Raw genomic sequence first — 27,288 nt, forward strand, 5'->3', positions numbered from 1 at the left:
TCCCCTTGCAACCATGTTATTTATTAAAATAAATGTTTCTTAAAAATTTGTCTATATCAATCAAGTGTATAACAATAAACTTACCTTTTAACTGTTCTATAAAGTGTTGATCTTGCTTCATTATGAAAAGTTATAATAACTGTAGTTGCAGGCAAATCTTTTATATTATACTTTTTTTTTTTGCACCTGTAGCAGACAATTCAACTTTTTAGATAACTTTTAAAAGTTTACTATCTTTTACAGTATTATCCAGGGTTCGTGCGCGAAATTTTTTTCATTTAGCCTGACTGAGAACAATTTAGCCTGACATTTTTTCAAAGTAAGGAAAAACCCCTTTAGAAGTCAATTTAGGTATTGGGGGGTCTTGATTAGTACTATTGTAGTTTCTGACTTCAACCAGCTTTATCACAAAAACAGTTTGAGCTTTAAAATCTGCAAAAAGCATCTCATAGCTTAGTTACAATTCAATAAAGTAAGACTAAATTGTGGAAAAGGTGATTGACATTCCTCTATGCCTTTAACATAAGAAATTCAGTGATAAGTTTTAAAATAAGTGTTTTATTTAATCTATTTCTAGTGAACAAATTTAATATATATTACTAAGCACAATTGTTCAATTTAATTAAGCACTAAGTAAAAACATTATAACCAGAAGATTTATAATAAATTGACGTGCATTGTCGTGTTTTATTAAAATTTAAAATGAAACGCTTACACGAGTATTAAGTATTAAAATAAGCAAAAATGTTTATTATAGTATTTTGACTAATACTTAAAATTGAAACATAATTATAAATCCTAAACTCTAAATAAATACAGTGATTGTTGACGTCGTATCAGATTTAAAAAGCTTACATTTAAATAGAAAAAAAACCTTAAATGTTTTGTTCTTGTAAAGAAAAATGAATTGTACCTAAGATTTGTACTCCCACAAAACTTAGTACTTATATCTTAAAGCTAAGTTTTAGTGTTGTGAATATCTCTAATAACTTTAAACAAACAGTAAAGTATATGAATAAACTGCTAAGAGTTTTAATCTAAAAAGTATTTGGTATAAAGCCTTTAAATTAGAAAATAAAACAGTTCAACTAACTAAGCTCTGAAAAACATAGCTGATGTAAACAAATTCAAACAAACAGCTAAGTTGTTGAACTAAACTGTAATGTTTAAACTGTATTTTTTTATGAAGTTTTATAATTATGACGTATATAATCTACTCAAAACAAAATAATGAAAATTCTTAATTTTTTTTTAGAGATTCAACAAAAGGTCTTAAGCATTTATATTTACAAATACTGACTGATTTTTTCTTTAATAACTAAATCTTTATTTAGAAATAAATTCACATTTCAATTTGATCTTAAAAAGATTTCTCAACTTTTTTTTTATCAAAAATTTTCAAGCACTTGAACTGAGAAAAACTGAAATTCTCAAACTTTTAAATAAAAAACTGATTTAGCTTGACGTTTTTAAACTTTTTTTTTTAAACTGATTTAGCCTGACTTAGCCTGATTTAGCCTGACGCGCACGAACCCTGATTATCTGAAATAACTATTACTTTAAGTAATAAATAATATTAATAAATCCATTTCTAACTTAATTTACACAAAATTTAATTTCTATATTTAAACTATGTCTTAGAGCAGGTGTCGGCAGGCAGTTGGTGCTCGCGGGCCAAATTTCAAGTTTCCAAAATCTTCGCGGGCCGCAGTTTTAGTTTTATTGACCTTTAAATAATCTTTTAGTTTTAGTTTTAGTTACACTAAAGAAAGTTTTACTTATATTCAGTTTATTATTTTAAGTGACTTTTAGATACACATAAAACGCCTATTTAAAATATACATATTCATCGGAATAAAATTTACATTGACTAATATGCTTAAGTCTTAACAAACTACGTACTGTCTCAAACAATTAATAATTTTAATTTAAAATTTTTATCATTTTATTTACAATCTAATTCTCTATGAAAACCGAGCTTGAAAAACATTTTTGGGCACTTTTATGCATTTTTTATATAATGAACCACTTTTTCATATTTTTGAAAATATTAACTTTTGAAAATAATTTTTGCGTTATAAATAGTTCACACTCTTTAAAAATTCAGTAATTAGTCAACTAAATAAAAAAATAAAATAAAAATTAACATAATTAATACTCAAATACTTTAATAAATTAACTTATTAATAATAAATTAGTCTCAACAAAAAACATCGGCGAAAGTCAGCAGAGCAGAAGCCTGGACTTTCGTTTGCCGTGAGACAAGCTCAAGTTTATAAGGACGAAACCGGTCTCAGTCTACCGAAACTTGTGGTCTGATGATCGAATTGGCGTGATCAACCCTATTAATAAATTAGTCTTTTACATGGTTGCCACTTAAAAAGCAAAAATGACTGAGTTATATTAAACCAGCCTAAGTTTATTAAAAATTTAAAAAGCTAAAAACTTGCTGTTAATCAAACTTTAATACCTAACTAAAATATCATCATTATAAAAAGTACATAATATGTAAGCTAGCTAGAAAAAATTACAACTAATAAACTACACTACAGTCATAAAAACTATTATGAGAATTCAAAGATTTATTCAAAGTGTCTAAAATAAAAGTTTTACACACACTTGCGTTTTAAAAAATGTCCTAACTAGGTTTAATTAAACCTAGTCTGAGTTTTTCAAATTTTTAAACTAGCCTATTTGTTTCGCAACCCTGTTTAGAACAAAGTTCACAAAATAAAGAGATAAAAAAAATTAACAACTATTAATAAAGTATATTTAGAAATATGTATTATAAGTCAGCTTGAATGGACAAATAAGTTACTTAAATATTTTTAACTAAAGTATAGAAATTCATTAAGCCAGTAATGAAGTAGAAAAACTATTTTTTATTGAGCATTAAAGCAATTCTTTATCTGCAATAAAGCATTGCGTTTAAAAAGAGTAGACGTGAAATATAAATGATCAATAAAAATTAAAAAACTTTAGTAAGGGGTTATTGCGAGAAACGAAATAAAAATAAATTGCCCAAGTTAGTTTCAGCAAAGCACATGATTATCTTCCTGTAACTACAGAATGATCAGAAAAAATTGTTAAGCCAAGTTATAAAGTATAAAAATTACTAAAAAGGAGATACCGTTTAGAATTGAAGAAATTTTTAAATAAAATGTGATGGCGTTAGTAAAATATTTTTGTTTATTTCTTCAATAACAACAAGAATTCATGTTTAGAAGAAGTCTGAAGGTTATAAAGCCGCAAAAATCAAACTAAGACGTTAATCAACTTTTGAGATGAGAGCACTGATACTAATTCTTAGATGAATTTTATAGTATCTAAAGAATTTTTATAAGAGGTGTTTTTACTAACTTTAAGATTTTTGAAAATTTCTAGGTTTAATTCCAATGCAAAGCACAACAATAGATAAAGACGTTTTAATAGCAAAGGTGCTATTCGCAAGTATAATTAGTGTTGATTTTAAGTTTTTGTTAACAATGTTGCTACTACAATTATTGCTAGATACATGATGGTAATATGAATTTGTTTAAAACCAGATCATGGACTTATGTTGTTTATCAATTAAATTTATTTAGTTATAAACCAGGAAGCATTATGTGCGAAGACAACAAGCTTTAAAATATTATGAAATTATCAACTTAATTAGTGAACATAATTTTGTCAAACAAACTTTACAACCGACAGCTTCAAAAAGTAGTAGAAAAAAGAAAAGTCAATACGTTGAACTAGTTTACTTTTGGTTTATTCTTTGGTTAAGTCAGGGGTCGGCAAACTGCGGCCCGCGGGCCAATTGCGGCCATTGAAGAGTAAATCTGCGGCCCGCGATCACGTTTATTTTTTGAATGGAATGCGGCCCGCGAAAGAAAGTTCTGCGGCCCGCGAGCATGTAAATGTGGCCAGCTGAGCAAAAATATATTCTAAATATAATTTTTTATGTTAAAAATGATGTAGTTTGTTCAAATTTGATTAGTTTCATTTCAAGTCCCTGTATAACATTTTGAAACAATTAAAAGGCTTCACTTCTTTAGGTTAAAAATGTAAAAAAGACAGATTAGCATTTGTACTGTGGTTGATAATAAATTTCTTCTTACCATAACAAATTATTATCTGAAAAAACAGTTTTAAAAGTACTTGGACTCAGTTAATTATTTATAAATCACCTATTAAGTAAATGAACAAAATGCAAATGTTTTCAATTGTGTACTAAAATAATGCACTGTAATTAACAAAAACGTCATTTCTTTACAATTTATATATTTTGTTTAATATGTAACTTATACCTAAGATACTTTATCACTATATCTAAGTGTACATAAAAAGATAATAACATAATAAAAAGAAATAAGGTTTATTTTATTTAGATTTTAGCAGATTTTGAATTTTTTTAAGTTTTCTGTGTACTTTAGGTTAATTCCTATGCACACCAATGTACAGAGATGTTCATTTTAAAACCACTTTGAAAATAACAATTAATTTAGATTAAGTTCAATTTAAGGGTTATTTACGAATATAATTATTTTTAAATACAATATCTAAGAGTGTATAGACATTTAAAATAATAAATATGACAGATTACATTAGTTTTTGTTCAGTATACATTTTTATTTTACAAACAAAACTTTTTGGCAACTTAAGTTAATTTCTTTGCATTGCACACTTATATACACAGATGCTCTTTTTTGAAGATACCTATTTAATATAAACTAGATTTAGGGATAATAAATTTGTTGAGTCTGTTTATTTTCAATCAAAATAGTTTAAATTTAAGCAAATAAAGAACTTAACATTGCCACACACTCAGATTAAGTCAGGCTAGTTTACAAAATTTTAGAATATCAGGCCAGTTTAGGCATTTTTCAGTTTTTGATTTAAATAGTTTTTTTATTCTAAAAGGTATGGACAGTTTATTGATCACTCATGCAGGATTTTTTGCTTTGAAGAGTAGCAAAGCAAACTTATGATGTATGTTTTGTTCATTTCACAGTTTTGGTCTTAATTATAATATATGTTAAGTTTTAAGTCTTACAGTTGCTATAACTCAAAATATTATTTTTATTATTGTTGAAATATAAATGTGAACAATCATTGTTGCCCAAAAACCTTGAATTTAAAAAAAAACTTGAAGTTTGAAAATTCAGGCTAAAATGATCTGGAACTTGAGAATTTTCGAAAAAAAACTTTGAGTTTTAAACAGTTTTTACATGTAAAGTAATGAAACTTCGACTTTACACAAAAGATCTATCATATAAATATGTTTTTTGTTCTCAACAATTTAATCTATTAAAAAACACATTTGAAAATCGCCTAAAAGTATCTTTTTAATGTTGCTATACTATTTTTAGACAGTTTTTTTTTTACTTTAACTAATTATATACTAAAAATAGATTAAACATCTTGCACTTTTAAAAACATGGAAGAAATTCAGAAAACTTGGAAAATATTTCTTAAAACCTTTGGCAACCCTGAAACTGTATACATTCTTTCTAAGAGTTAAAAATAGCACAAATATTTTTTGTTAGACATATGTTATGTATATACAACATAAGAAATTTTTTTACAGTATAAGTAATAAATATAATGGTAATTTTAAATATAATGACCAACTATTTCAATTTTCTTGTCTTTAACACACCCCTTGTAGGTAATCAGATTCATATGATTTCGCAGTATAATGTTTTTTAACCTTCTTAATAAACATTTGTAAAACCTTAGACAGAAATTATCATAGTCAATATTTCAATCACAGTAATTAACTAAAATGTCATTTTTTACAATTTAGGTATTTTGTTTGACATGTAGTTTATACCTAAGTTTCTCTTATAAATGTTTTATCACTAAATGTTATATTTGATTGTACACTAAAATATTTAAAATAACACAATAATAAGAAATAGTGTTTATTTCATTATGGTTTTGGCATGTTTTGATTTTTTAGAAGTAATCTGTGTATTTTAAATTCATTTCTACCCACACCAATGTACAGAGATGCTCATTTTTAAACCACATTTTTAAATAATTACTTGAGTTAGTAAAAATACCTCAAATAAATATTCTCAGATAAGCAGCATTTGTTGTTGCTTTCATCTTAATATATCGATTAAAGTCCTAGTTCGATTTATTTGACTTTGAAATATCAGAAATTGCCTATAAGTGACTTTTAGTTGTCACTGAAGAAATTAACAAAAAATTATTACCACCACCAACACAAGTTCTTTAAAAAGTTTTCAAATTTAAACGGTGTCTCCTTTAAAGTATTTTCTTTTGCTACTTTATAACTTACCTTGACAAATGTTTCTGTTAAGTTTGTAGTTACTGAAGATAATCATGTGCCTTATTAAAACTGACTCAAGCGATTTTTTTTTTTTTTTCGTTTCTCGCAACAACTCCTTATTAACGTTTTGTGATTCTTTTACATCGTCTTATATTTTTAGTTACTCTTTTTTATAAGCAATATTTTCATTGCAGATAAAGCAATAAATAATTGCTACAAATATCAATAAATTTTTTTTTTTTCTACTTCACTTATGGCTTAACAACTTTTTTTACTTTCGTCAACAATATTTAAGAAACTTAACTGTCCATTCAAGCTGACATATAATAATATTTTTTTGCTGTATATATTTATTTCACTATCGAAAAATTTCGTTATATCTTTATTTAGTGAGTTTTATTTAAAACAGGGTTGCCAAACAAACAAATAGTTAAAATCTCACACTTGGTTAAATCTGTTTAAGACATTTTAGAAAACTTAGGTATACTTATGAAATTTTTATTTCAAACACTTTGTATAAATCTTTGAATTATCAGAATAGTTTTTATGACTGTAATTAAGTTTATTCTATTAATTGTAAATTTTTACTTGTCGTTTTGAATAAATTGACTTTTTTATGATGATAATTTAGTTGAATAATAAAACTTTTGATTTTTCAAAGCATGTTTTTGGCTTTTTTAACTTTTAATAAACTCAGGCTGGTTTTATGTTATTCAGACATTTTTGCTTTTAAATAAACAACAATGTAAAAGATTATTTAATTAAAAAAAAGTATTTTGTTAAAGTATTTAAGCATTAATTATGTTAAATAGTTGTTATACTTTTTATATATCATATAGGTATAAAATTTATTTAGTTAACTAATTACTGAATTAAGTATAATATAGAATAGTGCAAACTATTTAAACGCAAAAACATTTTTTTAAATACGAAAAAGTGGTTGACAATATTAAAAGTATATAAAAGTGACTTATAGATGATTTTCAAGCTTGGTTTTTACAATGAGTTACGTTGTAAGTAAAAAAAAAATAAAATATTAAGTTAAACTTATTAACTTCTAAATATAGTACTTAGTTTATTGTCTATGAAAATTTTAAAACATTAAATATGTTTAATTTAAATAGATATTTTATGTGTAGCTAAAAGTAATTAAAAATAATAAATTGAATAAAAATACAAGTTTTTTATTAGTGTCACTAAAACTAAAATTGCGGCCCGCGAAGATTTTGAAAACTTGAAATTTGGCCCGCGAGCACCAACTGCCTGCCGACCCCTGAGTTAGATGGTAGATCGATTTTTGTACTGAATATTTGTAATGTACAATGTTCAATTCTTACGTCATATCGTTGTTGTTTTTTTGTAAAATTTTGCATCTTTGTTTACCAAAGTGCTTTTTATTTTAAATTTGAACTGGCTGACGATTAAAAACTATCTTTTTTGTCTTTATGAAACATATGTTCCAGTATTTTTAAAATCGTACATTTCAATAAATTATATATATATATGTTTAAAAAACATCAAGTCCTTGGAAAAATTCCGTGAGTTTTTTAACAAAAACTGCCTTTTGAGTCATAGTTTAAACTCTATGATACTTTTATAAATAATTTTAAAAAATATTACCTTTTGAAAAATAATCAGTTTTTTAAAAAGATTCATAAAGACTACAAATATAATATTCAGTTTGCCTATGTTTCAAAAATACTAAATATATTATTTTAGCATTCTAAAAAGAAAAAAAAACTTTGAAACTTTCCATTATAAATTCAAATGAACTTTATTTGCTATGATCTTTATTAACAAACAATTAGCTTGAAGTTTATAAATTTGTTTTTTTTTAAAACATTATATTTTTTAATTAACAATTTAGAGAATAATTTCTAGATCTTAAAAAATATTTATTCATTAAATATAAACATAACACTAATTTTATTAGTTTTCTTTTAAAAACATAACTAGTAAGGGGGCGAATGGGGGCGATTTGAGAATTTTGGGCAGTCATAAAACTTTTACTTTTTATCTTGCTTTTTTACTAATTTTAGCTTGTCATCAAATATTTGACCCTGAGGTAAAACCTAAACAAAAAACAGTCCATTTTGTTTATATAAAATATAGATTTCATTCAGAACATCTAGATAAGAATGTGGAGTTTTTCAAAAAACGTCGAGATGAGATAACAAAACAGTGTAAAATCCCAAACATGTTCAGGAAATCTACACAAAGTATTGAAGGACAATTAGCTTCTTGTTATCTGTCTCTCATAGTTCCTAAACAAGGACTGCCTCACACCATTGGGGAAACAATGTTTATTACAGTCTTAAAAACAGTTCTGGAAAAAGTCATTCATTATAATAACACCAATAATGTTTTACGGTCTATTCCTTAAAGCAACAACACTCTGAAAAGACGTATAGATGAAATTTTAGAACGTGTTGAACAAAAGTTAGTTCAAATGATGTGATTTTTTTTCGATGCAGGTTGACGAGTCCACTTTGCCTGAGAATAAATTTATTTTTTTCTTTTTTGCGTGCGTGTAATACTTGATGATACAACATACGAAGAACTAGCATTCTCCCAACTAATGGAAACGCATAGCACAGGAAGGCTTGAGTTTGAAAAATTAAAGAAATATTTTTAAATAAACAAAATACCTTCAAAATATCTTATAGGAATTGCAACAGAATTGCTCCATCTATGATAGGAAAGCATCGTGGACTAATCACATATTACAAAAATTTAAACCCTGATATATTTACTATTCATTGCCTTATACATCGCCTACATTTGATTGCAAAAAATTTGAGCGTCCGTTTAAATGACTCATTAAACTTTGTAATAAAAGCTGTCAACAAAATAAAAAGGCATGCTTTACAAAGTAGTCTGTTTAAACAGCTAAGCAATGACAATGATGAGGTTTTTGATAAATTGATAATGCATACAGAAGTGAGATGGTTATCAAAAGGAAAGTGTCTGGAAATTTTTTGGCTTTTTTTAATTCAGTTATTGATTTTTTTCTGAAAGAATAAGGTACTGGCAGACAATCTTGTTAAAAGTAAAATAGACATTGTTTACATATCAGACTTATATGGTAAGATCAAAAATCTGAACAAGACTTTACAAGGTAAAAACTTGAATCTTGTGAAAGTCAAAAGTAAGATAACCAGTTTCAAAAACTAACTTGAACTTTATGGAAAAATTTCAAAAATAATCAGTTTTCACAGTTTGCAAGTTTAAAAAACCAAAAACTTCAAATAAGTGAAGGTGAAGTAGAAATATTTTCATCTTATCTAGAACAGCTTAAATGTGATATTGATAAACAGTTAACTGACGTTTTTCAATCAAACATCCCGAAGTGGATTATGGATTCCTTTGAAGCAGATTTTTCTTGAAGTAAACGTTGACTTACAGGAAACTTTCTCAGACTTGCAAACTGTCCTTGAACTTAAATTAAGTTTTACCAAAGAACGAAATGAAAGCTTTTGGCTAAACAAAAACTAAGACAAAAGTATCCAATCATTTGGGAGGAAGTTAGATTGTTGTTTATAGCTTTTCCTTCTAGCTATGTTGTTGAGAAAGCTTTCAGTTCAGTTATCAACATCTTGAGCAAAAGATCTAATCTAGATATTTGTAAAGGAGGTGACTGGAAGTTTTATTTGACTGATTTAGAACCAGATATAGAAAAACTTGCAGAGCAGTCATGAAGCTCAACCTTCACACTATATTAGACTTAAGTAGTAGACATTATCTTATGTAAGTTTTCTTTTTAATTTGATTTTCTAAAATATATCTTATTTAACCTGGTTTGTATTGTATTTAAGTATTTCTTTTATAATAACAGTTTTATTAAGTTATCTTTTTTACAACAGGTTTGCTTAATGCCTAATGAATATTAATTACGGTAGACTTTCTCTTGAGTTCGCACTTTTTACCCAAAAAAAAGTGCAAATTTATATTTTCTTAAATTTAACTTAAATAAAGTTTACAACTAACTAAGTATTAATATAAAAAAAATTGTTATACTTAATAGCTTATATAGATCTATTTTTTAATGAATGTTTATTTTATATTTTAGTGGATTTTACGTTTTTTCATAACATTATTGCATTATAACATACTTAACTTTGCCATTTTGTAAAAAAAAAAGATAATACATTTTTGAGTTTGCACTTTTTGATTTTGTTTAAAGTGCGAACTCAAGCGGAGTCTACTGTATTTATTGAGTGGTTTATGTTTTAAGTTATTAATAGTTATGTTTTGACTTACTTAATTTTGTAGTTTATATTTGTCGTTTTACATTACACTAAAAGTTTTTATAGCATAGTGAAAAAAATATTTGTTTCAAAGATATTTATTTGACAGATTTTTGTTATTACTTGTTTAATCTGTATAATAAAAAAATCTTAAAACCATTAAAGTTTTTATTTCAAAAAAGATTTTTAGACTATAAAAGAGAATAGATTTTAGGTCTCAATTTGAAATGACTTTAACTACTTTACTTAAAAGATTCTTAAAGACAGTTTTATTTTCTAAATTGATTTATTATTGTTAAAATATCTATATATTAAAGAGTTTTAAACTAATACTACAAGTGTTTTTGTTTTATCTTAATTCAAAATACTTCTTTGACAATTAAAATCTTGATAACCATTTAAGGTTTTATTTCAAAAAAGATTTTTTGACTTTAAAAGAGTATATGTTTGAGGTCTCTATTTGAAATGACTTTAACTACTTTACTTAAAAGATTCTTAAAGACAGTTTTATTTTCTAGCTTGATTTGTTATTGTTAAAAATCTATATATTTAAAAAATTTTAACTATTACTACAAGTGTTTTTGCTTTATCTTAATTGTACAGAAATCTAAGACAATATTCATTCTAAAACATCTTTATTAAAGCAAACAACAAATAAAATCGATTTCGGCTAACGCTTTTCAACTACTTTTGTTCGCAACTAACTTTAAGTTTAAATTTTGAGTAAATAAATAGTTAGAGGTTACATCAGAAAAAATAAATTAACACTAATTAGCATAATTGAGCAAAAATTAGTTAATTAGACATTCACAATTCATAAATACATATATAAATATACAGTAGATCAGTAATTTAACTAAGATAAGCAACAATAAAAATAAAAAATAAGCGACAAAATTCAAATTTAATCTATAACAACTTATAAATATTAGATTTATAAACTTATTGTTGCTTACACAAATTAGGTTTGCATGTTTTTATAGATAAAGGTTCTAAAAGACTTAGGTGATAATCGTTACGAGCTTTACTTATAATTGAAAAGTTACTATCACTATAGTTCTTTGCACAATCTGAATTGTTAAATAAGTGTTCGGCAATTGCTGATGATCTATTAGATGGTTTTTTTAAACCAGTGTCCATCCATCTTCTGAGGGAATTATAAACGTGTTGGTCCGTTCTTATATGAAATCTCTGGGACGTTCTGCCAATTACACACTGTCACAGTGTCATTTGTACATATAAATTATTTTGCTTTTTCCATGGTCGGCAGTACGGTCTTTATAAATTCCATAAAAGGGCTTTCTTTTAGCATGACTGATTCTTAGTTCTACAGAATTAAAAGTGGAGTTTACAGTGTATTTGACAGTCTTTTTGAGAGCAGTTGCTACTTTACCGAGATATAATATCTAAAGACCATACTGCCAATCATGAGAAAAGCAAAATAATTTATATGTACAAATGACACTGTGACAGTGTGTAATTGGCAGAACGTCCCAGAGATTTCATATAAGAACGGACCAACACGTTTTTAATTCCCTCAGAAGATGGATGGACACTGGTTTAAAAAAACCATCTGATAGATCATCAGCGATTGCCGAACACTTATTAAACAATTCAGATTGTGCAAAGAACTATAGTGATAGTAAATTTTCAATTATAAGTAAAGCTCTTAACGATTATCACCTAAGTGTTTTAGAATCTTTATTTATAAAAACACGCAAACCTAATTTGTGTAAGCAACAATACGTTTATAAATCTAATATTTATAAGTTGTTATAGATTAAATTTGAATTTTGTTGCTTATTTTTATTTTTATTGTTGCTTATCTTAGTTAAATTACTGATCTACTGTTTTATATATTTATTTATGAATTGTGGATGTCTAATTAATTAATTTTTGCTCAATTATGCTAATTAGTGTTAATTGATTTTTTCTGATGTAACCTCTAACTATTTATTTACTCAAAATTTAAACTTAAAGTTAGTTGCTAACAAAAGTAGTTGAAAAGCGTTAGCCGAAATCGATTTTATTTGTTGTTTGCTTTAATAAAGATGTTTTAGAATGAATATTGTCTTAGATTTCTGTACAATATATGTAGTACTAAAAAGTTATTTATCTTAATTCAAAATATTTTGACAATTAAAATGTGTTTTTTATTTTCACTATTTTCCTCTGTTAAATTATTATATGTTGATAGCTAGAAAACAAATTCATTTTTAAACAGAATTAAATAAGAAATCAAAAAAACTGCTACATTTACAAAACAAAATTTTAACCAAATAAAAGTTTTTGTAATTGATTACTTTCTGTTCACAAAGTTAACTGTAAAACCTTTATTTTTTATTTAACCTAACAAACCTTTTTTAAGTTAAATAAAGAAAAAAAATATTGTTAGGATTAAGGTTTTTCCAAGTCAAAAACTATTTCATGGTATTCTACTACAAAACATATAGTTTATAAAGTTTAAATTTAAATTTTTAACTTTACAACTAACTTGCTTATAATATATTTTAGCATTGAAATTAATAATTTTACTGCATTAACAGAAGCTATTGATAAAACCACTTTTCATGTGAGATAATAAACTAGTCGTTCTAATTTCCTTAAACTAGATCAGCAGTGATGTTTATAATATTTATTTCATTATGTGTAAAATAAGCTGTACATTCTTCTGTAGTTTTTCAATATATGGTTTAGTAATTTTAGAATATTCCTATTTATAAAATAATTTAAGATTGTTGTGCAACTTAAACAAGTCACTTAGCATTCACTTCTAAATGTCCGAAATTCGTTATATAAGAGATTAATATAATGTCAGGTTTCAGTTAAGGTTTTAGATAGGTAACGTAGGGTCCAGATCCAGTCAAATTTCGGCCTGCTAAGTAACTTCAAAACTACTTGTGCAAAACAAATAAAATTTGGTTTTTTGATACTTAAGGTTTTGAAATACTCTTTTAATTTGGTTTTCAGTTCACATTAGTATTTTCTAGATAACAATAATACTAAATCAATTTATTACAATTTTGCTCGAGTTTTGGATTTTTCTTATATGTTAGTTTTTTATATTATGCAGCCCCGCAATTACATTTTTTATTACAAGTCAACACTAGAAAGGATTTTTAGTAAATATGACTTGCTGACTACAAAAGTTTTCCACCACTAACCTAAAGGTTTCATTAGTTTCAAAACAATTCAAATTTAAACAGAGTTGATTACACATTACACAAGGCTTTTTAATAATTAAGTTTTTTGATACACTTTACTAGGCTTATAAGAAAATAACTGTAAATTATTTTTTCAAGCCCTGAACATTATTTTGAACCCAGCCAAAAAGTGCGTGCACAAGAGAAAAAAATACTTTACAAAATCATGGGGGCGATTTTTTTTCAAATCTTTAAAAGGGGGGCGATTACCAGAGATTTGTTTTAAAACAGCCGAAATAATTGGAACTTAATTTATAACAGACCTGCTTTGAAAAGAGAATTTTTAAAAAATTCAATATTAATTGAAAATAATTTGTTCTGGCAAAAAGGTTTAGCTTTAGACTTAAGTCCATCTCTCATAAATTACTCTAAATTTTACAAGTCAGTAGCTAAGTGAATTTTTAAATAAAGAAGCTGTATAAAAAAATACTATCGCACTAAAAAACTATAGAAAAATTTAGTTTAGATGTCTACAAAAACTATCTAATTAATAGGTAATATTGTTTAAGGCCATAGACAGTCGAAACACTTTTTTCATAACTTGATCTTATTTTGTAGAGTTTTTACTAAGCTACAATTTGCATTTTGCAGATTTTCAAAATTAAAAATTAATTTATGATATATAGCTGGTTAACGTTGGAGAGTACAGTAGGTTCCTTATAGAAAGAAAAAGCTTAAACAAAGAATAAATAGAAATCACTAAAACTCTATCTTCTCCTACATTTGTTGAGACAAAACCTCAAGTTTTAAGGAAAGGTTCTTAAAAACATTTATAAAAGAAAAATGTTTAGAATTTAAAAGGCAGTATTGTAAACTAGATAATAGTTGGGAAGCTTTAGCAAGGAAAATATCAAATGTTAAAAACAGGGCTATACTTATTGTAATATGAACATTATGAGAAAAAAAAAGTTTTGAAATATAATTTTTTCTATATTTTATAGAGTACAACAATGCTAAAAATCAATTCATTGTTGTTGTAAATTTACATGTAAAATTAAATTCTAGATTTTTATCGTATAAATCAAAAATATACCAAAGATGAGTGGTTTTATAAGTTTAAACTAGGGGTGAGAAACGTAAACCGACTCGAAAAAAATAATAAAATGGATCTTTTAATACAAGTTTATCCTTATTAAACAATTTATTAACTGCAGCTTTACTTATTAGGTTTTTTATTAACTATGATTTTTTTTACAGACTGAAATATTTTTTTACACAAATGGGTGTTTTTTTTTTAATCTGGCCGGCTAACTAATAATGTTACCAAACCCTAACCTTCTTTAATTGTAATATTCTTTATTAACATATACTCAAACAGTATTTTAAAAATAATTTTACTAGTTATAGAATAATAACTTACTATTTGAACTTAAACTCACAAGTTATTTCTAGTGTCTGGAATTTCTCTATCTGGGTTAAGAGCATCACTGATTCTTTGGTTGAAGTAATGTTGTTTAAATGAGTAAGGTTTTGAATGTTGTATACTTATGTATTTAACATAAGAGAAGTTGTTGTTTGCTTTTATTTTCTATTAAAACTATTTATTAAAATTTTTATATTACGGTAAAAACAAAAAAGAATAATTTGCACACACTTCAGTATAAAACTTTTTGCTTAAAGTCTATGTCAAAATATATTTTTTAATAAACATAATAATAATATATTCTTAAATAAGCACAATCTAACTAAGACTTAAAGGTTTTATAAAAATTACAATACCTTAGTTTTTTTTTTTTTGGTGTTTCATAAAACCTGATTAATAGTTTATACTTAAAGCATATGACCAAATCTTAATTGCGGCAAAAAAAACTCACATATCTGTATTAACTGATAGAATAAAAACATTAGATGTTAAAAACAGAGCTCAAAAATACTTTCGAATCTAAAATATGTAGGAGAATCTGTTTTAATAAACATTTGAACAACTTAAAATTTAAATATAGAGTCATACAAATGTAGAGGTATCTATCTACTTTATATAACTTAATTAAAATTTTTGCTGTATTTAACTTGCTGATTTCATTTCTAAATTTAGTTTAATGTAAGTTCCAAATACAAACGTTCATTCAATAAGTAAGCTCGTGAATGTTGTTTTTAAACTTCACGGAGAATAAAACAGTTTGTTTTATACTTTTAGGTTATAATATGAGAAACAATCAATGTTCTCAGCTTGAAACAAAGGAGATAAGTACTATATTTTTTTAGTTCAAGAAATTTTAGTAAAACAATGAGTTTTCTCAGTCAATCTTTGATTTTAATGAAATTCTGAAATTAGAATTCAACATTTATGAAAATTTGATATAAAACGAATAACAAAAAGCTAATGAAAACTGGTAAAAAAGCAAAAAATTACAATGAAAATTTCTATCAAAGAATTCTATAACAAGTTATATTTAAGTTCATTAAAGCTTGTAAATAAACATTAGCAAAAGTTTTTATTTACTTGATTGTTTACATAAAATTACAAAACCATATCTAAAATAATGTCAAATGAAAGAAACTATTGAAAAGCTTAAATCTGCTTTTGATAGAACTAGAAATGATATAAACTAATACTAATAGATATTCAAATCAATTAAATAAATATTTAATAGCTAATTAGTAAAACTTATTTATAGTTTATTATAAAGTGTATTACATCTTTTCACTAATGAATTTTATTAGCATATAAGTTTTTTTATAATCAATTTGTAAATTTAATTTTACATGTGATTATTTGAATAAATATTCAGAACGCGCAATTTAACTTTGTAGCTAAAAATAGTTTGCTAGTGTTCACTTACATTAGACATTATTTGATAATAAGTTTGTTACATATTTTAGTAACAAAAATCTGTTATTTTATTTTATTCTTAGTATATTTAAAATTTTTACCAGTTTTCTTTAGTTATGTGTTTAAATAGGGGAACGGGTCACTTTTGCACAAGCGTCACTTTAGCATGAGGGGACACTTTTACACTAGCGTCACCTTTGCACAAGCGTCACTATAGCACAGGGTGACACTTTTGCACGGTGTCACTTTTGCACGAGGAGACACTTTTGCATGAGCGTCACTTTTGCACGCAGGGTCATTTTTTTAGGGCATCACTATTGCACGGCAACATTTTTCATGTCAAACTTTTGCACAACGTTACATTTGCATGGCAAGATTTTTGCCAAGCGTCACTTATGCACGGATATACTTTTTAACTGCAAAAATTTTAAGAAATCAGTCAATTTTGAATGGAACTTCACTTTTGCAAGTTTCTAATTTTTATTTTCTTAAATAAAATTTTGAATAAATATTTTTTTCTTTGTTAACTTAAATAAAATTTGCTTTTAAACGCAAGTTGTTTTGAATAAAAAAAATTGTTGTAGTTTTTAATGAAATTTTAATGTAAAGGTTTTTTTTTTAATTTATTTTACAAACTAAGTATTGGTCAAAGACCTTGTCAGTGCTTAAATAAAGTTCTTGAATAAAAGTTTTTATTTGAAATTTTACGTAGAACAGTATAATAACGTACCACAAAAGGGGTAAACACCCTTTTTTGTTTTTTGATCTTATTTTATATAGTTTTTACTAGTTACAAAATGCTCTTTACAGATTTAAAAAAAAAATTTAATTTTTGAGATATAGCCGGTCAAAGTCGGAGGCAACAATAGTATCCTTATGGGAGGCAAAAACTAAAACGGCAAAAATAGACTATTTCACTAAAAATCTATCTTCTCCTACGTTTTTTAAGATAACTACCTCAAATTTTTAGAAAATGTTCCTTGATATATTTACAAATTCTGTCTGAAGGAACTTTTTAAAAAATTAAAAATTTAAAATCTTATATAAAAAATAAACAAAAAAACAGTTTTTTTTTAGTTTTTTTGATATAAAATTTTTATTTTTTAATTTTTTTAAATACTGTTCTGACAGAATTTTTTAAATATTGCAAGGAACATTTCCTGAAAATTATCTCAAAAAACGTAGGAGGAGATAAATTTTTAGTGATTTCTAGCTATTTGCTGTTTTAGTTTGCGCCTCCCATAAGTATCCTATTGTTGCCTCTGACTTTGACCGGCTGTATCTCAAAAATGATTATGAATTTTTAAAATCTGTAAAAAGCATCTTGTAGCTTAGTAAAAACTATATAAAATAAGATCAAAAATCAAAAATAGGGTGTTTACTTGGCAGAATTCTTTTTATTTTTATTGGTCAGTTGAAATACGGAAAAAACTACCAAATGAATTAGTTTCTTGCAAAATTTTAAAGAAATTCGATTAAAGTTAAAAAAATTTATCTAAATTATATTTATGTTAGTAAAATTGATGAGTAATTTTTATCAACCGTTTATTTGATTTTAAGATTAATTTATTGTTAAATTTTATTAGTAGCACCTTTACTCTATTAATAATGAGTCATTTTTCATTACATTTAATGGTAATTTATCTGGACAGTCTATTGTTAATGTCCTTGGAGCGTTAGGTTTTTGTTGTTAGTCAATGCATTTAAATGTTCGATGTTGATCGTTCTACATTAAAGCGTAAATAAGTATAAGTTTGTGGTTAAAATTTAGCTTTTTATGTTAACCTATAAATTTTATATCAAATTATGATTTTATCTTTGGTTTAATACATAAGCTATTTGTGTTAATTTTATTTGTTCTTTATGTGTCTTTCAGTTTAAGTGGTCTATGTTTTCATGCCTAGGTCCATCATATGGACAATAAAATTTCAACCGTATAGTAAAATATATAAAAAGGCATAGTTATTGATAAATATATTTAAGTTCAAAATAAACTAGAACAATTTACTTACACTTAAGGCATTTTTTATCCTAGTTTCTAAATAAATAAAATTTTGTCCCTGGTATGAATGTTTTATAAATAATTTTATTTTATCTTTTTGTTAGTTTGTTTCTAACATTAAATTTTACTGTTTAGATTTTTAATCTTTCAATTTTTGCCTGTAATATAAGTATATTAGAAAATTTTAGTTTTCCTTTTCTTTTTATGTTACAGATTTGGTACTAGATCAAAAACTTTTTACCAAAATGCAAAATTGATATTCTGTGCAAAAAAGTCATATGCAAAATGTTGCTGTGCAAAAATTTCATTGTAGAATGTGACGTTGTGCAAAAGTATTGTTGTGCAACAATGTCGCAGTAAAAAATTGTCATCATGAAAAAATGTTGCGGTGCAAAAGTGTCTCCTCGTGTAAAGTGACACTGTACAAAAATTACCCTGCTTTCAAAAGTGACGACCGTGCAAAAGTGTCTTCTTGTGCAAAAGTGAAGCCGTGCAAAAGTGTCCCCACGTGCAAAAGCCTCCCCTCATGCAAAAGTGACGCTTGTGCAAAAGTGATACCCACCCATTTAAATAGAGTTAGTAAACTTAGGCTAAGCCTTAGAGCTTTCATAAATGTTTATTTTTATTTTTAGAATTATCAAAAATTTTACTATCTCATTGATTAATTGAAAGAAACATTTTATTATAAAAGTTTTGTGAATTTATAAATTTGTATTTATCTGCTTGGATTCAAATTGAGAACTTTAATTACTACTCTTAACATAAGCTAAAAATATATATAGTTTTAGTCTTACATTGAAAAATAAACTGAATTAGAATAGTTCTTATTATATTTCAAGTTATTAAATAGTTATAAAGGTTACTTACTTTTTGAAAAGAATATGCTTGGAAACTAGCTGAGAATTTCTTTGTTCTAAACAATTCTTTATTATAGAACAAAATATTGGTAGTTAATAAGGAAACAACCAATATTATTAGATGAGTAGATGTATTAAACATATGGTATAATATCATCAATAAATCATCATTAACTTAAATTTCTATACAAAATAATAAAATTTAGCATGATTATAAGAACAAAAAATAAATTTTAAAAAACTTAAGCTACTATAGGGTTGCCAAAAGTCATTTGAAAATTTCTTTCAGGTTTTCTGAATTTCTTCCAGTTTTAAAAAAAAACATTTTTTTTGTCCATTTTTAGTATAGAATTAAACTCAAGTAAAAGAATGTCTTAAATAGTATAACAATATAGAAAAGATACTGTAAAGCTATATTAAATGTGTTTTTTAATATTTTTTTTATGATACATATTTTTTTATCACAATGATAGACTCATGGTAACTGATAGAAATTTGTTACTTGAGATGTAAAATTTCTTTAAAATTCAAGGATTTTTTCAAAATTTCTCAAATTTTAGGTTTTTCCATGTTTTTTAGCAACCTTGTTACTTAAACTATAAAAAATTATTTTAAAAACAAAAAATAAACTGCATAAATAAATCACTTCAATAAACTTAAATTATTTTAAAATTCACCTGAAAATAATGATAAATGCTTAACAATCAAAAAGTAATAATAAATAACCTAAGTTAACTTTTTTAAAATGTTCAACATTTAGAAACCATTTACGAAATTAGAAATTTACCACAGAAAACCACAAAGTACTAAATCTTAAATCCCCAGGAGAGTGTTTAAACAATGCAAAAAAATGTACACAATTAATTTATATTTTTGATGGCCACCAACAAAGTAAACCCACAAACAGTTGCTACATATTAAATTTAAATTTATAAAACACACAATTTACAAAATTTTAAACAATTGTGTTTAAAATTTTTATATAATTTTTTACTACAAGGTTTTCAGATTTTAAAATATGGGTTGGTGTTCAGAAAAATCTTTAAAACTCAAAAAGGATGAGTTTAAATACAGTAACAAACAATAAAAAAAATGTTTTTTAGTTATTATAGTGAGTTAACTTAGAATTACTTTGAATTTGTGTTACATGTAGACAGGATTGCCACTTGTTTTTTAAAAAATTTTCAGGTTTTCTAATTTTATTCCAGGTTTTTAAAAGTAAACATTTTTAGATCTATTTTTATTTAAAGTTAATTTTAAGGTAAGAAACTGTGTTACATAGTATAAAAACATTGAAAAAATACTTTAAAGCTACTTTAGATGCGTTTTTCAATAAAAAAAATTAGATGATGACAGTTTTTTTTTTCTATATGATATACATGCAGGACCAAAGTCTTTTCAGCCTTAAAACTCCCAGCCTCAAAAATGAAAAATTTTGCAACTTTTTTGAATGATTTTATTCACATACTTAAATCCTTGACAACCAACTTTTTTACATGATTTTTACAATTATCAAGGCTCATTGTTCACAAGTAAAGTGTGCTTTAAAGTGAGCCTTCTTTATATAAAAACAAAGGCAACGCTTTTGTCATTGTTTGTTTAACAAAAACTTTTAAACCATTGCTAATAAGTTTAAAAAAATTACTTAATGCATATTACTTAATTACATAAATTTTTCACTTTATTTTTAAGCTGTAGAATAGTTTACCAATTAGTTATATAATATCTTATAAGAATATATTTAACCGACACACAGCTACTTTACACAATTTATATATTTAACAATAAGTCTACTTTACACAAAAGACTTAAAGATAGAGAACAACAATATACTATATATAACTGGTTTTACTGCAGTTTTTTGTTTTATAGCTTTTATTATTGTTTTACCATTCTAATTGAATTCGGCTGATAGCAGGTTTATTATATTTACTCCTATTGCTGAACTATAAAAAATCTAATTGCAAATATATATTTTCAATGCTAATAAAAGCAAGGAAAGTTTAACTAAAATTGTTGTTTAAATCTTAATTCAAACCTTTTAAACAAATAGAAATACTTTAATAAGTTAAAACTAAGTTCTTAAGTCTAATTATAATAAACATTCAACTTAATCAAAAAATATCTTAACAACTAAAAAAAGTCTTTAGTAAGTATTTTCATAATAAACATAATTTTACCCTATAACCACCTTCTCAATAAAAGATTATGGCCTTAAAATATACTGTTTCCATTTTTTTGATAAAATGCAGACTGCAGGAGTACTTTTATAGCGAATATTGTCAATTTACAGCAAGTATTTTAGTTAGTGTTAAGTATTTTGTTATAAGTTAAGAATACAAATACAAATAGTGGTTAAAATTTTTATTTAGCATTTTATTTTTGCAAATAAATAAACACTAAAGTAAATTTGAAGCAAAGGATCTTTAGCAAACGATTAATAATGTAAAAGCAGTAGATAAAAATAAAATTTAAAAGTAACTTGTCCTTAGTTTTAATTTTAAATTGTTGCAACGAAACAACGAAATGCATAAATTTAAACAATCATAAATTTTGACACATTAAGCAGCTATAATTAAACCCTTTTGCTGGTTTGGTTCTTAATCCGGCACATTTCAAGTGGAACCACCGTCTGCACTTCTCAATTCCGCACTGAATCTTTAAAAAAATTGTTAACGTATTTTATAAATATAAACTTTATTTAAATTTTTAATGATTGTTATTTGTAACCTTAAGTTGAACTCACCCACAAAAACTTTTTGTTTTTTTTTGTATCTAAATCTTCGTTACCGCAACCAAAGCAATAGTCTAGGTCTGGACCGACATTTGGCGGACCTGAATAACAAAGATTACATATGTTATAAAACTTATATTTTAGAAAAGACTAATTTACTATTAGTATGTATACTAACCTCCAATCAACAATATTTCGTCAGCAATAAGTTTTCTTTTACTTAGTAGCTGTTCATCCCCTTCTAACTTCAAACTACTAATATCATTATTCAAATTTTGAATAAGTTTTTCTGCAAACTAAAATTTTTTTTTTCAAATACTGTTTAATTTTTCTAGTTATTAAATTAAATCGCAACTTACATCGAACAAAACTAAATACTCATTATTTTTTTGGCTTTGATTAAGGAAATTATGACTAATTGGTTGAAATTTTAATTCAACAGAACATGTAAGCTCTTCAACACGTTCTTGTAGTTTTTCATCATAATTTTCTTTGTAAAAAGGATTGAGATGCATCCAGACATTTTTGATCTTGTTTACAAACTGTAAAAAAGAATAATTTGTATAGAATATAATTTTTAAAAACATACTAACTCACTATCAATTTAGGTTGCTGAGCTTCTATGAAAAAAATACAAAATTTTCCTTCTACAAGGCTTTCAGCAGTTCTATCATCTAAGTTCATTAATGCTGAACCTGACATTACGTCAAAATCGTTGTAACAGCAAACACTTTCCGCTAAAAAAACATATCATAATTTCATTTATATAAAAAAAAGTTTATACATCTAGACAAAATGTTTACTTAGTACATTATCAAAATTTATACTCTAAATATCAACTAACATGGAAAGCACTTGTACCCTAACAGAAACTTAACAACTTCTAAATTAGCTTTATTTCCAGGCTTTAAAGTTTTGAAGTCTTCCTGGGCTAAACTAAACTTCTTTTTGTTAATGTAAGCCACACTTGCTAAAACAAAAGAACTTTTTCTGCTCCACACATAGTTTCTCTAAATTAAAATTTACTTTTTTAGTATATTAACCTATAACATATCTCTGTATAAAAAAGAACGTAAAGATAAATAAAGATTGTAAAACATTGAACAAAAACTAATTCTAAAACAATATAACTTACATCTGCTATTGTTGCACACTTTGTGTGCGTTGCATTGGGTTTTTCTAGTCTGACTCTTTCTCTTGATAACTATAAAAAAATATATTAAATAGCTTTATTTCACAACTTAAAATAATCACTTACTGAACAATCTTTGTCCCAATGCGAAACTTTGTTCCCTGGCCGTAAACGTTTTCGGCGTTTCCAAATACCTTTTGATTGAATAACATGGGTATTTTTAGGTGGTTTCTCCAAGTGTAGTACATTTTTTATGCTTTCGTGATCCAGGTGGTGCATTATATACTGTTCTTCATTAAATCTACATTAATTATTTAGAGTTATGTAAATTTGAACTAATTTTTAAAAACCTCATTCACAAAACTAACTTAAACTTAAAAAAAAATTTAAGCGGAATCTACAATAAATTACCTGTAGTGATGGCGCATTTCTTCAAAGAAATCATGAAGTTCATAAAACTTGCTTCTTTTTTGCACCTTGTCATTTATTGGATACTTTTTCATTAAGTGATTCTTCACAGTAGAAAACCAGGACTCTACTGGCTGATTGTTGTGGTTGGTTTCTAAAGTTTTTGGGAAAAGCAAAGTACTTGTCCACAATGGTATAATTGTTGCCCAAGTCCTCAAGAAGTAGCGAATGAACGATGGACAAAAATAGTCATTTTTTCTTTTGTTTTGGCATGAAATTAATTGATCTTCGACAGATTTTTTGATTGCCTGTTCACAATATTAAGTTACTTATAAGAACAGTTATTTTTTTTTTTTTTGTAAAAAAACAAAACCATAAGTTCGTGATAAAAAGGTGATTTTGACATAATTTCCTCTTCAATGCTATCTTCTTTTTCAAAGAAGTGTGAGCTATTGTCGTTTGTTGAGCTGTTTTCATGAAGCTGTGTTAGTTCCTCCCTATAAAATTCATTAAGTTTGTTTTAAGTTTGCTTATTTCAGACAAAATAACAAAACCTACCTGCTTTCTAAAAGGAGACCTAAAAATTCTAAACTTGTATGTACTTGGTCGTTTAATTCTGTAAAATAAAATAAAAATAAACTAAAGTAAAACAAAAATTAAATGCAAAAACTACCTTCGCTGAGCATAACGACACACATGTGTCTAAAAATGTTTTTTATTGTCCCATAGTTGGAACAGTTCATTAACCTACTGCAACTTGCCATAATGAGTTTTTTTAATTCTTTACCAATTTTTCGTTCTTTATCATCTTTTTTACGACCACAAAAACGTTTAAAAGAGTTCATATTATGGCAACTACAAATATGTACGACGCAATTAATTTTTTCTTTAAATGTATCATTTCTTACAGATTCATCTGAAATTTTTATTTGTATGAAAAAAATAATAATTCTAATATTGTAGATAAACAAACCTTGGCAGTTTAGCACTGTATAAGCGTCATCTATGTATCTAACTAATGTTGTTCCATTAAAAGCAGAACATAAACCAGCCAAAGTTGCTAAGCTGTAGTCAGCTTCAACACGGGAAATTTTCGCTTTGACTATAATATTGTTTATATAAATTTAAACGTGCACTAATTAAAATATTACAAAAAAAACTTACAATTGGAAACTTTCAGCAAATCATCATTCAGCATGTTCAGCCAAAAGCGATAAGTAGAAGTGTTTAACCTTGCGCTCATCATGTCCGAAAGAACAAGTGGCGGATGATTTTCAGATTTCTGCTTTGTGTTTTTGCTCGTACGTTGATCAAATCCTACTCAATTTTAGTAATATTTTTATTTTGTAATAAATTAAGTGATTAAAAAAAAATTAAATTGTTTACTTTAAGCTACAAACAAATTTCAAATTATATTTAAAACGTATAAAAGCCATCTAACCTCTGAAGCATGCAACTGAGTAGTAAATCTCTTTTCCTCCATACTTATTAAAAAGTCCTCCCGTAGTGTCGACGTATAAACATGTATTAGGATCATTTCTTAATTTTTCTCGCGCAATCCTTAGCTGCGGCTCTTCATGAGAAATAATACGAATTGGCCTCGTGCCAAATTCTTGACAGATGCCTTTTACTACCTAAATAAAATAAAGGAGCTTATAAAAAGCAAAACATCTTAATAATACTTTGAAACCAACCTTATAGTTTTTTAAATAATCATCCCCTTCAAGATTTATGACGGCTTGTCTATAAAGATCATCCCAGTTGGGTTCATTTTGCAGTCTGGTTTTTTTTAAAAGGTATTTGCGGTTAATTGCCATTCTCTCCGTAACTCTTTTTTGAATATTACCTTTTTATATATTACATAGTTAGTTATCTCATAAAGTATCGGTAAAAATTAAATAAGAAACCTGTTAAAAGATAACTCCGGTCAAATTTTAGTTTTCTGGTCATATTTTCTGCAACTTTTTTTGGAGAATCACATGTGTCCAATAACTCGTCCATTTCTTCTACAATTAAATCAAAATTTAACCTTTTAATAAAAGCTATTATTAAAAGTTAGCTAAACGACAAACCTATTTGGTCTTGTGTGAGCTTTGAACGTTTAAACTCATCTATAGGGTGTTTAGGAGTACCCTCTCTAAACAAAACAATTCTATTTTTATTAACGTTTCCTTTCCACTTAACATCACATTCCTTTGAAACCCGGCATTCGATAGTAAAATTGATCCTTAACTTTTTAACTGAATAGTTTTTGTTTCTAAAACGAAAACTATGGCAGTTTACAATGTGGGAGGAAATTTTTTGTCTCATAAACTGTTAAATATAATAAAATAAAAATTAAGTACTTATTTAAAAACCTAAATGTTATTACCTTAATCCAGTCTGGTCTTATGTTTGAATCAGGTTTCGCAGTACAATTAATTTGTGCATTGTAGATGTTAGTATCCCATTCTCCTTGTTTTAATGGAACAACTACATTGATACATTCTGGTAAGTTCTTTCGAAAAATACTTTGTGAACCTCCTGCTGGACTTTTTTGAAGGCTCTCTTTTGAATGCTAAAAATTACACAATTGTTATTACTTAAACTTTATTTAAATAAAAATATATGCTTGGTTTTAACCTTCCGATTTGCAAACAGCTTTCTTTTGCATTTTTCTGTGAAGTCATCTTCATCGGACATGGAAGTGCTGTTAAGCCAGCTTCTTAGCTCAACAAAGCTTGTTCCCTCTCCTGCGCCAACAATTCCCTTTCCTGCGTGAACAATTCCCTCTCCTGCGCCAACAATTCCCTCTCCTTCGTGAACAATTCCCTCTCCTTCGTGAACAATTCCCTCTCCTTCGTGAACAATTCCCTCTCCTTCGTGAACAATTCCCTCTCCTTCGTGAACAATTCCCTCTCCTTCGCCAACAATTCCCTCTCCTTCGTGAACAATTCCCTCTCCTTCGTGAACAATTCCCTCTCCTTCGTGAACAATTCCCTCTCCTTCGTGAACAATTCCCTCTCCTTCGTGAACAATTCCCTCTCCTTCGCCAACAATTCCCTCTCCTGCGCCAACAATTCCCTCTCCTTCGTGAACAATTCCCTCTCCTTCGCCAACAATTCCCTCTCCTTCGCCAACAATTCCCTCTCCTGCGCCAACAATTCCCTCTCCTTCGTGAACAATTCCCTCTCCTTCGCCAACAATTCCCTCTCCTGCGCCAACAATTCCCTCTCCTTCGTGAACAATTCCCTCTCCTTCGCCAACAATTCCCTCTCCTTCGTGAACAATTCCCTCTTCCGCATACACATGAGGTTTGTTTTTTGGTGGAACCTTTGTTACTACTTCTCGTTGAACGTTGTCTATTTTAGCAATTAATTTAAAACACATAACGACTCATACTTAAATACTTATTATTGTATATATTTTAAAACAATAATTAATAAAATAAGTTACTATTATTAAATCTTTATTAGATAGGCTTAAAGTATATAGATAGTTACTTCAAACGTTTAGGAAATGTTATATGTCATATTTAGAAAACCCTGTCTTAACAAAATTTAAAACAAAGTAAAAAATGGCAAGATAACGAAAAAAATAACAGTTATTTCTTAACTAAATTAAAAAATTAAACTAAGTGAAGGTCCAAGGTCGGGGCAACAGATGTACCCTA

The 27,288-nt window shown here is 26.4% G+C and overlaps 1 protein-coding gene and 1 pseudogene across 3 annotated transcripts in view; one reads left to right on the plus strand and one right to left on the minus strand.

Moving 5' to 3' along the window:
* LOC145833738 (polypeptide N-acetylgalactosaminyltransferase 16-like) overlaps positions 1–19,541 on the minus strand; it is a 56,856-nt gene extending 37,315 nt beyond the window's left edge. For all 3 annotated transcript variants that reach the window (XR_014369762.1, XM_082940895.1, XM_082940897.1), the window contains exons 1-3: positions 19,373–19,541; positions 15,110–15,258; positions 85–186 (exon numbers count right to left, since the gene is read on the minus strand). Coding sequence is in view for 2 of the 3 variants with exons in the window: in XM_082940895.1 (XP_082797021.1) it covers positions 85–186; positions 15,110–15,258; positions 19,373–19,519 (398 nt within the window). In the remaining variant the exon portion in view is untranslated. The remainder of the gene's footprint in view (positions 1–84; positions 187–15,109; positions 15,259–19,372) is intronic.
* A 6,859-nt stretch (positions 19,542–26,400) lies between these two features.
* Positions 26,401–26,901, plus strand: LOC145833443 (uncharacterized; annotated as a pseudogene).
* Positions 26,902–27,288: the final 387 nt, after the last annotated feature.

This window comes from Thalia democratica, chromosome 4 (assembly GCF_965202585.1).
Source record: "Thalia democratica chromosome 4, ktThaDemo2.hap1.1, whole genome shotgun sequence".
In the NCBI taxonomy this organism is placed as follows: Eukaryota; Metazoa; Chordata; class Thaliacea; order Salpida; family Salpidae; genus Thalia; species Thalia democratica.